Source organism: Lutra lutra, chromosome 9 (assembly GCF_902655055.1).
Source record: "Lutra lutra chromosome 9, mLutLut1.2, whole genome shotgun sequence".
NCBI classification, from domain to species: Eukaryota; Metazoa; Chordata; class Mammalia; order Carnivora; family Mustelidae; genus Lutra; species Lutra lutra.
In genome coordinates, this window is record NC_062286.1 from 67393820 (window position 1) to 67407702 (window position 13883).

Genomic DNA, 13883 nt, shown 5'->3' on the forward strand with positions numbered 1-13883 from the left:
GTGCTTGACATTCAGTCACTTTAATGTTAGTTACCTTTAGTTGTAGGGGTAATGAGAGGTTGCTATTTGTAGAACTGACAGTTGTGGTGGAGGAATCCAAAGTGTGTTCCTAACCTGCAGTAAATGTGCCTAGTAGAGTTTGAAGTTCTGCTTGGTACTCAGCTCACAGTAGACAGATTTTGTTCAATGAATGACTGTATGGAGGAACAGATGCTTTAGTTCGGGGGTCTGCAAACTACTGCCTGGCTCATGGCCTATTTGGTATAGCCTGGGAGCTAAAAATGGTTTTTAAATTTTTTGAAGGATAATAAAAAAATTTTGAGATAACATTCCAAGGATATGTGAGAGACCATTTGTGACCCGTAAAACCAAACATGGTTATTATCTTACGGTCTTCATAGGAAAGGTTTGCTGATCCCTGCTTTAGGAGATGGAGACGCTGACTCCACTCCAGGCTCCTTTTCATTTATACCGTGTTGTATGTACCTGACTAGTCAGTGTAGACGGTGGCACTGCTATTGTTAACTGCTAATTAGGGCAGAGCTAATGCCAGACACATGAAGGCCTTTAATAGAAAGCAAGGCAATTACGAAGAATAATAAAATCCAGACTGGCTTTGTTAAGTCTTCCAAGAACTGCTTCGAATAGGTCGAGTCTGTACTGTATGAGCTCAACCAAATTTTAGAACCAGAAGAAAACTCTGAAATGTTCTTGTCCGGCCTTTCATGAAATAAAGGACTTGTTAAAATGAAATCCCTTTTTAGAACAGCCTTTCCCTGCTTTCTTTGATGACTAAAAAATAGATTTTTAAGACCATGACTACTGAAGTAGGAGAGTTTGGTTAGTTCTCTACCCCTGGAGGGGACAATGAAAGCGGACCTCGGGCAGGGTCTGGGTCTGCTGTGGTAGTTCCAGTGCCTACCTCACCAAGTTGTTAAGAGGAATAAATTAGTATTTGTAAAGCATTTAAAACAGTGCCTGGCACTAATATGGTAACTATATTGGTGTTCGTTAAATAAATACAGAAGGCAGTGGCTAATACTAATGGTCAGTTTTATTAACAGGCATACAACTTGGAGGCATCCTCAGTTCCAGGGTTAACTGTTAAAACATTTATCACTGTGCAGACAATGCCTCTGATCCTTAATAAAACATTAGAGGTGGTATTTCTGGTACCTGAAACTCCTTGTCTCTGATCATAAGTATTCCCCACCTCATTGTTGCTTGTTCAGCTGAGATTTCAATGTCCAAATTGTTCATCTCCTCTAGATCTTGAAATACTTGTTAGTGCTTTAAAATCAGGCTTAATTGTGAGTTCTCATACCTTTTCAGGCTTCCCATTTAAAACCTAAATGCTATAGCAGAGCAGAAGAGGTAAGGTATACCTTTGGCATATCTGGTCTCAGGGAAAACAAGAGAAAATGAATCAAATCTATATTAATTAGGATTCTGAGACTGGTGACTTACAGGTGAAATAGCCTATTACTTTACCAAGTCTCCAACGATTTTTGCTTCTGACAGGTTGGCATTTAGGTGGGATGCTTCTGTTTGAAAGCTTCAGCTTTGTGTGAATTGTTTTTAACAGGCTAATGTTATTTTCCTACAGTTTGCAGCATTGATGTGGGTATTTACCTATGTTGGTGCCTTGTTCAATGGTCTGACACTACTGATTTTGGGTAAGTTGACAACATGATTTGAACAAAAAGCTGCACAATAAGGGAAGATTGTGTGCAGGAGCTTAGAGACACTTTGGTGGAGAAAATGCTTACATCGTAGGGAAGATGTTGGAGGTCTTTAAATTGCTGATACTGATATTGTATATGTAATTGCTACTTAATTCCTAAAGAATGCTTCAGTCAACAGTGATAAACCAGGTAGGGGCTGGCCTCACCTGATGGTGCAGTCCTAAATTAGACTAACATGGGATACCTGTATTTTATAAGGTCTGTGGGACTTGATTTTCAGCTAGGAATAGTTCGTGCCTCCATTCCTCTTCTGTGGCTCCCCACCAGCAGGAGCCTCCAGGAGAAGCTTGGGTTTTTAACCATTCATTAGGAACGCTGCCTGTTAGATGGCTTTTCAGTTTTACTTCCCTAAATCATACCACTCTGTTTAAAGGTTGTGTATTTCCTTTTTCAGCTCTAATTTCACTCTTCAGCGTTCCTGTTATTTATGAACGGCATCAGGTAATTTCTTAGCTGTAGATTTCGGAATTCAAGACCTACTGTATTACCTAAACAAATCAGTACCAGTTTCCAAAGCCTTATAAAAATGAAAAAGGTGGTGTCTGAAGCCTTTATTAAGCCTTTAATTTGCTGAATATAGTAATGGTTAATAAGATTCTTTAGCAATGTCAATTTTCTAGTAACTCCTTTCCACCTCTCTTGCAGGCACAGATAGATCATTATCTAGGACTTGCAAATAAGAGTGTTAAAGATGCTATGGCTAAGTAAGTATTTAAAATTCACTTTTTTTTTTTCCCCACTAAGAATAAAGTGTGCTGGACTTGGAGAATTCATCTTATAGGCCTAGTCAGTAGCAAATCTTAATCATAACTAAAGTGCAACAGCATTGCCAGAGGATTTTTGTCTATGTTCAGATCATTGCTGTGTTTGCTCTGTGTTGTATTTAAGGCTTTTTTAAGTCTAATTCAGGAGGCAAGGTGGCAAAAATACAGCTTACAGTTTGACAGTCCTTGTAGAAGCTGAGCACTATAATATACAAGTAGTTCTTGAAGCACAGCACTGTTAAATACTTAAAAATATTTCCATTGACCTTTTTTTTCTACCTTTTCACTTGTAGAATCCAAGCAAAAATCCCTGGATTGAAACGCAAAGCTGAATGAAAAAGCCAGAGATCATAAAACACTAGGGGTTTGAAAGGGGATATTCATTTGATTACATGGGGGAGGGTCAGGGAAGAAGGAAACCTTGACATTGCAGCTTCACAGATCTTTATTTTTAGCAATGCGGTGTCTGAGGAAAAATTACCTGTCTTGACTGCCATGTGTTCATCATCTTAAGTATTGTAAGCTGCTATGTATGGAATTAATTAAAACGTAATATTTGTTTTTCCTATTTGAGGCACTGGTGAATAAAAAAAGATCTGAGAAAGCTGTATATTACACTCTGTGGCAGGTAGTCTTGCTGTTGTTTTTTGGGGGGGGGGGGGGGGTCGCAGAGAAAGTGGAGCTGAAAAAAATAATCCTTCTCACAGTTTGTGCACTGTGTATGGTCTGTGTAGATTGATGCAGATTTTCTGAAATGAAACGTTTAGACGAGATCATACCACTAAAGCAAGAGTGAAAAAGCTTGCCTTCCTGGTATGTTCTAGGTGTATTGTGAATTTTACTGTTATATTAATTGCCAATATAAGTAAATATAGATTATATATATATCTATATATAGTGTTTCACAAAGCTTAGCCCCTCCCCCTCCGGCTGCTGCACAGTGCGCGGTATTTCAGAGTCCCCGGTTACATGTGTATAGTTCCAAAGCACATAAGCTAGAAACAGAAAATCCATTTCTAGGAGCACTACCATCTGTTTTCAACATGAAGCAATGCCATGCACATAGTAAACTTCACCGCACAGACTTCCTGTAGTTCATTTTGTGATAAACTCGGAATCTCCGGACTGAATCTAATGCTTCCAAAAATGTTGTTTGCAAATATCAAAACTTGTTATGCAAAAAATTATAAAATGAAGATTTATACATTTGTGGTTTAAGCTGTACTGAATCTGTGGAATGCCTTGTGAACTGTAAAAGCAAAGTATCAATAAAGCTTATAGACTTAAAGGATGTTGGGTATTTTGGTTCTGTGAAATGGCAGCAGCTTCAGAGGAAATACCGAGGAGCCTTGGCTTCAGCCAGGGAGAGGGGGCCGCACTCAGGAAGCCTGCCCGCGCGTGTGCCAGCTGTGTTCACACGATCCCATTTATTGGACACATAACCAAAATGTTTTCAAATGATGTATTTCTTGTACTTTGCTAATTGAAAATAAATTCATGCACCAATATTTTAACATAGAGTAGAACACAGTGCAGGATTTATGAACATACATAAAATCATACCATAGAAATGCTTACAAATAAGATCTATGAAGTTTCTTGACATAGTAGACACTATTGCTCTTTAAATATAGTTGTACATATCCTCATTGATCAATTTATTCTTCCACATGGTTATTTCAATGCAAGGGTTATTATGAAAGGTCAGTGGTACAGTAGAGGCAGACATGGCCATCACTCAGCATCACCAGTCACATGGTTACAGAAAACAGAGTCAGGACTGCACAGGGGCTCAAACTGGGGACCCAGCAGCCTCTCAGGGGATTCATGTAAGGCATTCATAACTGGGCATATAAAAATAGCTTCGTGAGTGATCTAATCCACTTAGAATGCGGAAGCACTTCCGGGGTAAATGTTAGTCTGTTTAATTGAAAATGCTTCATTTCACCTTTCTCTAAACTGGTAACTGCAAATAGCCAGGAACTCAAGCCCCAGAATTTGGCTTCACCGACGGGGAAGACTAATCCGTGTATGTGTGCTCAGAGTCCCCAGTCACTCACCGGCCTTCCTCGCGGTGTGTGCGGCCCACCCTTCTTGGGGTCAGCGGTGAGCCAAGTGTGAAGTGTGACTGAGGCCAGGTAGGGGTCTTCTGGTTAGTATTGTTCAGGTCATATTTTCTGTCATCCAGCTAACTCTGAGGAACTCTTAAGATAGCTTATTTTGTTTTATAATCTTAACCAAATATTGTTCGGGCTTAGGAATTTGTTTAGCAGAGATTTTTTTTCTTTCTTTTTATGTGGACTTGACCTATACAGCTCACATGAACAAATCCATGGGGTCAAGTCATCCCCACTGTGGGGGTGGTAGACCCAATGCAGCCTTGGGTCACCTCATTTATTGCCATTTTAGGACTAAGGGCTTATCCTTCTAGACCCACTTGAGATTTTTTCCCCCCACCCTCCCGCTCTGTTTTGTAGTAGTTGTTTATTTTACTTCTGTTTGGATTTTGTAGGTTTGGCACTAAACAGTGAAAACCCATTTCTACCCCCTCCCTCCGGAATTAATTTCTTTGCTGCTCACCTGCCACTCTTTCCCAAGCAGGTAACCGATGTCTTGCATTTAGGAAGCCGGGACATAAACACATGACATGGGTGACAGACCAGGAATCTGTTAAGGGTCCTGTAGCCCTCCTCAGTTTTGAAGTTTTAGCACCATATGTAGAAAGGAGAAAAATTGTGGGAGGTGAGACAGCAGCCCACACAACTGGTAACTTTCAAAGGCACTTAATGGATATAAAACTCTGCAAATGAAACATTAAAAAATTAAGTTTCTCAACTTGTTTATACATGGCTCATTTGGTTTTGAAAGCTAAATGTGGAGAACTGAGGCTATCAATAGTTCTAGTGCTTAGGTGCATCTAACTGAAGCTGTCTTATTCAACTCATTGGTAAAAATGAATATTTTTAAAGTATATAGAAACAGAATAGCAAAACATCTTTTGTAAAAGTTTTGGTGCAAATTAAAAGCTACATATTGGTTAGGGTTAACTGAGGCTTTGAATTTGGTCAGTGGGCTACATTATCATAATTTTTTGTCAGTGTGGTTAGTACGCCGTCTCAGGAACAGAGGCAGGGACTCCTCCCATGTGAGAACTGACCTTAGCGTCACAGTTTCGCAGAGGATGGAGCGGTCACCCCGCTTTGCTGGCAATGTGGCCTGCAGCGCGGTGGGCCTGGGCCAGCAGCTGGCGGCACAGAGGGGCCCTGAAGTGCCTCCGCGATGGCTGGGCAGGGTTGGGGGAGCAGCAGCAGCAAGAAAGAGGTTTCTGGCATTTACAGACACCGCCATACAAACACACTGAAAAAGCAGACCAGACATTCACCTTGCATGGCTGGACGTCATCGTCCTGTCAAGTGACCAAAAGCAATCCTACCGAGGGCTCCAGAGCCGAGCTCAGGAGATGTACTGGACATCATGATTCCAATTTCTAAAGACAAATCAGGGATCTTGCCACCAATTAAAGATCTGCTTTTTAAAAATAGCCTACTGTTTTTTGTTTGGCTTGACTCTTTCGACAGCCCGAGCGTGCTGAATGTAAGGAACTTGACGCTATCTCTTGTGTTCCTACTGACAAGGTTTTATCAGTCCACTTGAGCAGGAGAGCCCTTTCTAGTGTGCAGGAGAGCCAGGGATTGGAACAGCTCCCGTGGCGACAAAGGCCCAGGGGTCCTGCATTCTACGGGTTACTTCCAAGCCTTTCAGAGCAGTCAGCAGGCACCTCAGCCCTCCCGCACAGGGGTGGCCAGTTCACTTAGTCTTCTGGGCGCTAGCCTGCTCCTGGTCGGGCGGGTGTGGCTCTCAATGGGTGTTTCCACTCGGCAGGGAGCGGCTGGCAGGGTGACCGCAAGGGCACTCAGTGCCAGCCGCTGGTGGCACCGCCAGTGGGAGACTGTGCCCTCCCACAGGCCATCAGAGAGCGTCTTTGGGGGCCGCTTTCGGCACCACCCTTGCTGATAGGAACTGGGTTGACATTCTCTACAGGTGCCTCTTCCACAACCTCTCAGACCACTATAAATAGCTGGATTGCCGTATTTCTTCTTTATCCCCCTTCCCCCTACCAAGAGTTTTGCTTAGGCTGAAATGAAACCAAAATTCATGTTGCCATAAAGCCCTTCAACTATGGTAGAGGTGGAGAATGAGGTGTAGGGACAACCTCATCCTGCTCATCCACAATCCAAATAAGGAATGCCCTTGGAGGGACAAGAGGAAGGGGACTTGGAAATGCTGCAGAGGCTGATGTCGTCTCTGGAGCAGGCGGCAGGGGTCCTTCAAATCACTGGGAGGCCAGTCGCGCCTCACACTGAACCCTGAGCCTGTCTTACGCCGAGCAGCAGTTAAGGTCAAAAGCAGCCCCGTCCCAATAGCTGGCTGAGGTACTCCTGCTGCTAACTAGCACTGGGCCTAATAGCTTCAATTCTCATCTGATCTCATGTAGAATCAGGGAACACCCGTGTTTCTCAGGGTGAGTGAGCCTTGCTACTATTTTTAAACCTCTCTTGGTTGTGGATGAATCATCTTAAGAACTCTGACGATCAGTCTGAAGTTAGGAGTTAAAAGACCTACGGATCATAGGCAAGGATGCCGTGGACTGTCCCAAAGCAGCCATCTTGGGCCCCTCACCTCCACCAACCCCCACTCAGTCCCTGTCCTTCCACACAGCAGCGCTCGGAGTAACACTTGTGCCCTCCCCTTCTCACCAAGCCCCAGAAAGCTCCACTAGGGACATGGGCCCATCCAAGTTTTGGGTTGGGAGTCATCAGAGACTAAAGACCATACTTGAAAAGTCTTTGTCTTCATTAGGATGGCAGCCCCTCCCCATGATCCTGGGAGATGCTGAGCTGACCCCCCGGACACCTGATGTGGGGACAGGGAGATGGAGTACCAGCCAGGCCCGGAGAGTCTGAGCCAGGTCCGTCAGGGTCCTACCTGCAGTCATCTCCTCCAGTGCTGACCACATACTTGTCATCATGAGAGAAACGGATGTTCGTCACGTGAGCAGAGTGGCCAAAGTAACGCTTATGTTTGGCCTGTGAGCAAAAGTGAACAGAGACCGCTGAGAGACTCTGCCCCTCCCAGCAGCCACAAACCACTTGCAGGACTCCCATCTCCCCCTTCCAGAATCACCTGCACTCCTGTCATTCCCATTTGGCCTGGACATCTCTGTTAGCCAGCCTTTTGCCGACTGGCTTTCCCTTCCATTCTTGCCCAAGGTGGACGATTTGTACACCTTTCATCCTCCTCTCCCCACCCCCAGGCTTCCAGGCCCTCCCCTCCAGAGGGAGGTGAAACAGGGGTCACCAAATCTCTACAGGGCCGGAACAAGTTTCCTCTTGTTCTAGGTCCTAGAAGGCTGTCTCGGTGCGGCCCGCACTGCCTGTAGCCTGCAGAAGGAAAGAGCCCGGAGGCAGTGCAGGGGGGGCGACGCCAGAGAGGACTCACAAATTTTTCTGTGCATGGAAAATCAAAGAGCTTCACTAGCCCAAAGTCATCTCCGGTGACAATGTTGAGGCCAGCATGGGTCACACAAGCGCAGTTGACATCAGCCTTGTCTGCATTTCGTGGCCAGATGCCAATGACTTCATCCCCCAGAATGCTATTTGAACAAGCAGAAGTGTGAGAGGAGACAGAGGAAAGGCTTCCGGGAGTCAAGCATCCTCTCCCAGGGATAAGAGGGAGAGAGGCCTATTTTGCGTTATTCGCTATGGTCATGTGGCTCTTCTGTCCCCTCCCCCTCTGTGCACTTACCTTCATTTTTACTGTTCTGCTCTGCTGCATTCCCTTCCATCCCAAAAGGAAAGTTACCCCATCTTTGATTCTCTCCCTGGTCCCTCTAGTTCTTCCTGACTGTGGGCCTGCTGGGGCACCTTCAAGCTCACAGCCTGGTGGCGTCCTTTCCCTTGAACTGCCAAGGCCGCCCTCCTCAGCTTAAGTGGCCTTGCTGGCTGCCCAATGCCTGCTGGTGCCTGGAGGGCCTCCCGGTGTTGCAGGACAGAGTGAGCAGCGGAGCTGGGGGGAGGCCCTGAACCAGGCAGGAGCGGGAAGACCATTTCCCATTGCACTTGCTGGTGAGGTGGGGCCCTGGGAAGATCATGCAAAAGGAGGTACTTTGCATTTCAAAAGCCCCAGTCGGATCAAAGCACTGGGTGGCCAACAACCACCCCCAACCCTCAAAGACAAGACATCTCCATCTCTGAGCTTCTTCGCATCCTGGCCGCAAGCCAACTTGGAGACGGAGCCTGGCACAAGAGACACCCTGTGACCTTCTCCTTAAGAAGTGTTTTCCTCTAGTCACCTTGTCCAGGAGGCCCAGGTGATCTTCTCGATGACCGTGGCTTCAGTGACCTGCTTTCCCAGGGGGACCTCATGCACCTGGCGCTTGTAGGCCCCTGTTGACACCTGTAAGCAGAAGGCAACCCTGTCCATCAACCATCTCTCCAGTTCAAAGGACTCCCCTTTCCCCAGGACTTTTCAACAACTTTTCAACAAACGCAAGTTCAGCCTGAGGCTGCAAAGCCCGCGGCCAGCCTGCTGCAAAATTCACATGAGCAGGAAGGACATTTTCTCATTCATTTTCTGGCTTTTTCTCCAAGTCCTAAGGCAGTGGTTCCTCAAATGTGGTTTCTGACCAGTAGCAGCATCTGGAAAGCTGTTGGAAATACATACTCCTGGGTGCCTGTACCCAACACTTGGAGAGTGGGGTCCGGCCATCTGTGTTTTAACAAAGCCTCCAGGGGATGTCTGATGCTCCAAGTTTGGGAATCCCTGTTCTGAGAAACAGGTCCTTTGGGACAGAGGTGGGCGAGTTTTCTCATGGACAGCAACTGACGTGGATAATTTCTAAAGCATCTAGGACCTGACCCTTTCTTCTATGGGTATAGTCTAGGGGGAGAGAACCATCTTCCAGAAAATCTGCAGTCCCTTCTACCCCTGTGGTGCTTCTAGCCTGGCCACCCTGGGTTGTTCTACTGTTCACGGAATGTACCGAGATCTTCCCCGCCTCAGGGCCTTCATACAGATGGCCCGGAAACACGTTCCCGCCTCTCTTAAAGAGTTGGCTAACTCCTCCACATCCCACAGACCTCAGCCTAAATATCACTTGTGTGGCGAGGAAGTGAATCTAAATTCGGCGCCTGTGAAACACTCCCACAGCACCCCATACTTTTCCTTCCCAGCACATAATCACGATTTGTAATTATACGTATATTTGGTGATGATCTATGTAACGCTTGTCTTCTCCATTACGGGGCAAGCTCCAGGAGAGCTGGGAGCAGGCCCACTCTGTCCACCCGAAAGCCTAGCACAGCACCTGGTTCAGTAGACCACCGACGGATGGGTCCCCTCTCATTTCACAGCAGGCGTCCAACTCCAGGTCGGCTCCCTAACACCTAACATTTGTCCAGAGTGCTGGCTAAGACACCATTCTCTTTTCAGCTCTGAGTCCCAAAGGTGGGGACTCTCTTCATCCCTTCCCACCCGTCTGTTCCCCCAGGAGAATGAGGAGCCTCCACTCCAGGCCCAGAGCTCAGGTCCTCAGTGTGGATGGGCCACGCTACCCCAGAGGTGGAACTGAAATGAATAGAGACAAGAAGCCACACGGGCTGGTGGGAGAAGTGGATTAGGGCTTCTGCTGTCTGTGCTTCTTACTGAAGGACGCTACTTCTTCTTCTTCTTTTTTTTTTTTTTAAGATTTTTTTATTTATTTGTCAGAGAGAGAGAGAGAGAGAGCGAGCACAGGCAGACAGAATGGCGGGCAGAGGCAGAGGGAGAAGCAGGCTCCCCGCCGAGCAAGGAGCCCGATGTGGGACTCGATCCCAGGACGCTGGGATCATGACCTGAGCCGAAGGCAGCTGCTTAATTAACTGAGCCACCCAGGCGAAGGACGCCACTTCTTAAAACTCTAGTCCTTCAACATTCTTAAATTCTCTAGGCCTCTGCCCTTTCCTTAATAAAGTCGGGGGAAAGTAACAGGGCAGAGGGGGTTCCTGTGGAGAGGAAGTCAGGGCACAGCCCAGCACAGAGGCACTCAGCTACCATAAGCTGCCACTGTCGTTGCTGTTGCTGATATTATTAGTATTAGTACTACTATTACTACTATTATTATTACCATTATTGGTTGCCCCAGAGAGCAGCAGAGCTGGAACATACCTGGATGTATCGGCCATCTGCCGAAAAATCCATCTGGATGACAAAGCTTGGAATATCTTTGCAGTAGCCAATGCGATTCAGGCTTGTGCCTTGAGTGAGGTCATAGAAGTCAACTGTGTGTTCTGAAGAACCAACGGCTAAGAATCTGCTGTCTGGGCTGATTCTAGAAAAAGCAGTCCAAGAGCATGGTCAGTGAGAAGGGCTGTCCGGGCTGGTCAGGCGTGAGGTCCGCGCTGGGAGGGGCCTCCCAGGTTCCCGGGCAGCAAGCTCTCCCTTCCTGACTCACAGTTACCTTCTCTGACATTCTAGGGAATTCAGCACTTTCTCTGGGTCCACTCCCATGGCAGGAAGGAAACGGATGCAGCCTTAGGTAGCAGGGCATGGCATGTGTGGTTTTTACTTGGTAAAAACTCCCATGGTAGTTAGCAAAGACATGGCTGAGGGCTCACGTGGGAGTCTCCTGTCACAGCCGGCGCTGAAAGGGCCCCCCTCCCAACCCGCTCTCCAGCCCAGCCCTGCCCCTTCCAGAGTGGGAAACACCAATCTCCCTGCCCAGACCACCTGCTATGTACCTAATATCTTGGATAGCAGATTTCCGGTCTCGTTTCTTCCCCCAGACTTTGAGGCTGTTCACCAGCAAGATGACAAACTCGCCATTCTTCATGCCAATGGCCACCATCTCCCCATCAGGGCTGTAGGCCGCACACCTGGCCGCGTGGCCCAGGTTCACCTTGTTAAGCAGCTTCTGCGTGGACACAGAGGAACTTGCCCTGAGCCCCCCGCCGCCTGGGCTGGTCTCCCCGGGGAACCCTGGCCCCAGGCAGGCACGCTCGGGCTGCCCCTGCTGCTGTGGGGCCTCTGGACCTCCCGAGGCTTCGAGAAGCCGAGGCGGCCAGTATGCCTGAAGCAGAACAGCCGGGAGGCAACATGCATCAGGGCAGTGCTGGGTGAATTCTTCCCTAAGGGGCCTGGGTGGCAGTGCTGTGGGCTCCGCAGTGCGCCGGAGCTCTGCCTTCGGGTGCCCCGTGAGCGGCGAGCATGGTCGCCTTCGGAGCAACCGGCCCCGCGGGCTCCGACTGGCCCCCCTCCTGCTCAGGGAGGAGAGTTGGAGCTTCGGCACCTGGCAGTTCGAATCCCGAATCTGGCTGTCACTACCCGGGTGCGGCTGCGACAGTAACTCCCGCGTGTCCCCTTGGAGAGAAGGGGTACTGACACTGCTCACGCGCGGCTGCTGTGCGCACTGACCATCGCGCCCGCGAGGCGGCTGCCGTGCCGCAGGGACTGACTGACCGACCGCCGTTGTTGCTGGTAAACACAGTGAGTAATTATGACGGTTAACGTGACTAGAACGGCCATAGTTCGGCTCTGGCATACCTGTTCTTTCATCCTTATGCCAAAAATAGGAAATATTGACTGGCTATTTTGTGATGAGCCCAACTGTTGTTAATTTTTAGAACGTAAGTACTTGTTTTACTTATTTAATTTTTAAAAATTTTTGAGAGAGAGAAAGAGACAGAGTGTGAGCAAGCTGGCAGGAGGGGGAGAGGCGCGGGGGTGGGGGTGGGGAGAGGGGCAGAGGGAGAGAGAGACCGAGAATTCCAAGCAGAGTCCACGCCTGGCATAGAGCCCAATGTGAGGCTCAATCCCACCACCGTAGGATCACGGTCTGAGCCAAAAGCAAGAGAGGGACGCTTAGCCGACTGAGCTTCCCACGTGCCCCTAACTACTTGTTTTAATACCAGATAAGACTTGGTAACAATAATCCCCCACCCCGACTACTCTGCTGTTTTTTTACTCAAGATGAATTTTTTAACTTTAATTTTTTCCCCAAGCTCCAAGAGGAACTTTGGTGGGATTTTGATTGACATGTTCCATTTGGGAACATCAGATGTTTCAAATCATTTTTAGTCTTCCCTTCCAGGAGAGACATATCTCTTTATTTTTAAGGTTTTGTGGACTTTCTACAAAGTAGAAAAGTAATTTTCAGCTTATTCCTCTACTATAGCTATGGATGGATATGCAGCTACCCATCGCTGCACAGGGTGTGTGTGAGTGGCCCTTTCATTATTAGGCTTCTTAACTTAATTGCTGACCTGCCATGTCCCCCATCTCTGGCCTGACCCTGGCCAAACCTCGCCTCCCTCCAGGCTCTGGCCAGACCCACCTGCGGGCATCCAAGCCCAGGCAGAGAGGGCCCCTCACCTTGTCAGCCAGGTCCCAGATGCGGGCTGTGCCGTCATTGCTGGCGGAGATGAAGATGTCCTTGGAAGGGTGTGTGGCCAGGCCCCAGATCTCCCCTTCCATGTGTCCATCAATTAGGATGTTGGAAGCAGCATTTTTTTCACCAACTTCAATTATTTCTCCATCTTTGGTTCCTACTAAAATTTTTCCCTGTTGCAATAAAAATATTAGAAAGAAGACAAATACTGTGTGATCCCACTCCTATGAAGTACTCGTCCAATTCACAGAGAAAAGTCAATGGCGGTTGCCAAGCGCTGGGCAGAAGGGGAAAGGGGCGTGAGCAGTTCATAGGTAGAGAGTTTCAATTCTATGAGATAAAGAAAAAGAACGTTCTGTGGGTGGATGGGGGTGATGGTTACCCAGCAATGGGAATGTACTTACTACCGCTGGATGGCCCACCTAAAAATGGCTAAAAGGGTAAATTGTTATGTTATCTATTACTTTGCCACAACTTAAAATGAAATAATTTTATCATCTACTCGATATCTAGTGGGTGCTCAATTGGCAGACAAATAGATGAAGATAGGTAAAAAAGAAGGACATTCTTTTAAAATACAGATTTTAAAAACTAACTTAAGAACACAATTAGAGCAAATGAGGGGATTGGCTCTGGTGGCAGTGGTACTACCAGGGGATGGGTTGAGAGGGTTCTGTTGTTAACTCAATCGTCTATCCTTACGTCACCCCCTCACTTTTCCTGTTCCCCCTCAGCCATGGATGAGAGCATCAGCAGAGTTCTCCATCACTGGGTCTCTGCCAGGACATTCCACAGACGGCAAGCTCACTATAGAGCCAGGCAGCCAGTTTCTGCCATTGGATACCTCAGGTTCTTCCTCGTCTCTCCCTCACACTGAACAAAAACCATCTCCACATGACTTCCAGATTCTGGGCCTCGCTCTGCCTTCAGCCTCCCAGATGTCTCATTACC

At 47.4% G+C, this 13883-nt stretch overlaps 2 protein-coding genes across 6 annotated transcripts in view; one reads left to right on the plus strand and one right to left on the minus strand.

Annotated features, from left to right (window-relative positions):
• The window catches only part of RTN4 (reticulon 4), a 68745-nt gene extending 64948 nt beyond the window's left edge, over positions 1–3797 (plus strand). For all 4 annotated transcript variants that reach the window (XM_047743698.1, XM_047743699.1, XM_047743700.1 and 1 more), the window contains 4 exons: positions 1607–1676; positions 2140–2186; positions 2391–2449; positions 2803–3797. In XM_047743698.1, coding sequence (XP_047599654.1) covers positions 1607–1676; positions 2140–2186; positions 2391–2449; positions 2803–2845 — 219 coding nt within the window. In that variant the 3' untranslated portion in view covers positions 2846–3797. The remainder of the gene's footprint in view (positions 1–1606; positions 1677–2139; positions 2187–2390; positions 2450–2802) is intronic.
• Positions 3046–13883, minus strand: part of EML6 (EMAP like 6) — a 272951-nt gene continuing 262113 nt past the window's right edge. For both annotated transcript variants that reach the window (XM_047743696.1, XM_047743695.1), the window contains 7 exons: positions 12917–13105; positions 11287–11459; positions 10715–10877; positions 8862–8965; positions 8009–8162; positions 7496–7596; positions 3046–5866 (listed from right to left, as the gene is read on the minus strand). In XM_047743696.1, the coding sequence (XP_047599652.1) occupies positions 5842–5866; positions 7496–7596; positions 8009–8162; positions 8862–8965; positions 10715–10877; positions 11287–11459; positions 12917–13105 (909 nt within the window). In that variant the 3' untranslated portion in view covers positions 3046–5841. The remainder of the gene's footprint in view (positions 5867–7495; positions 7597–8008; positions 8163–8861; positions 8966–10714; positions 10878–11286; positions 11460–12916; positions 13106–13883) is intronic.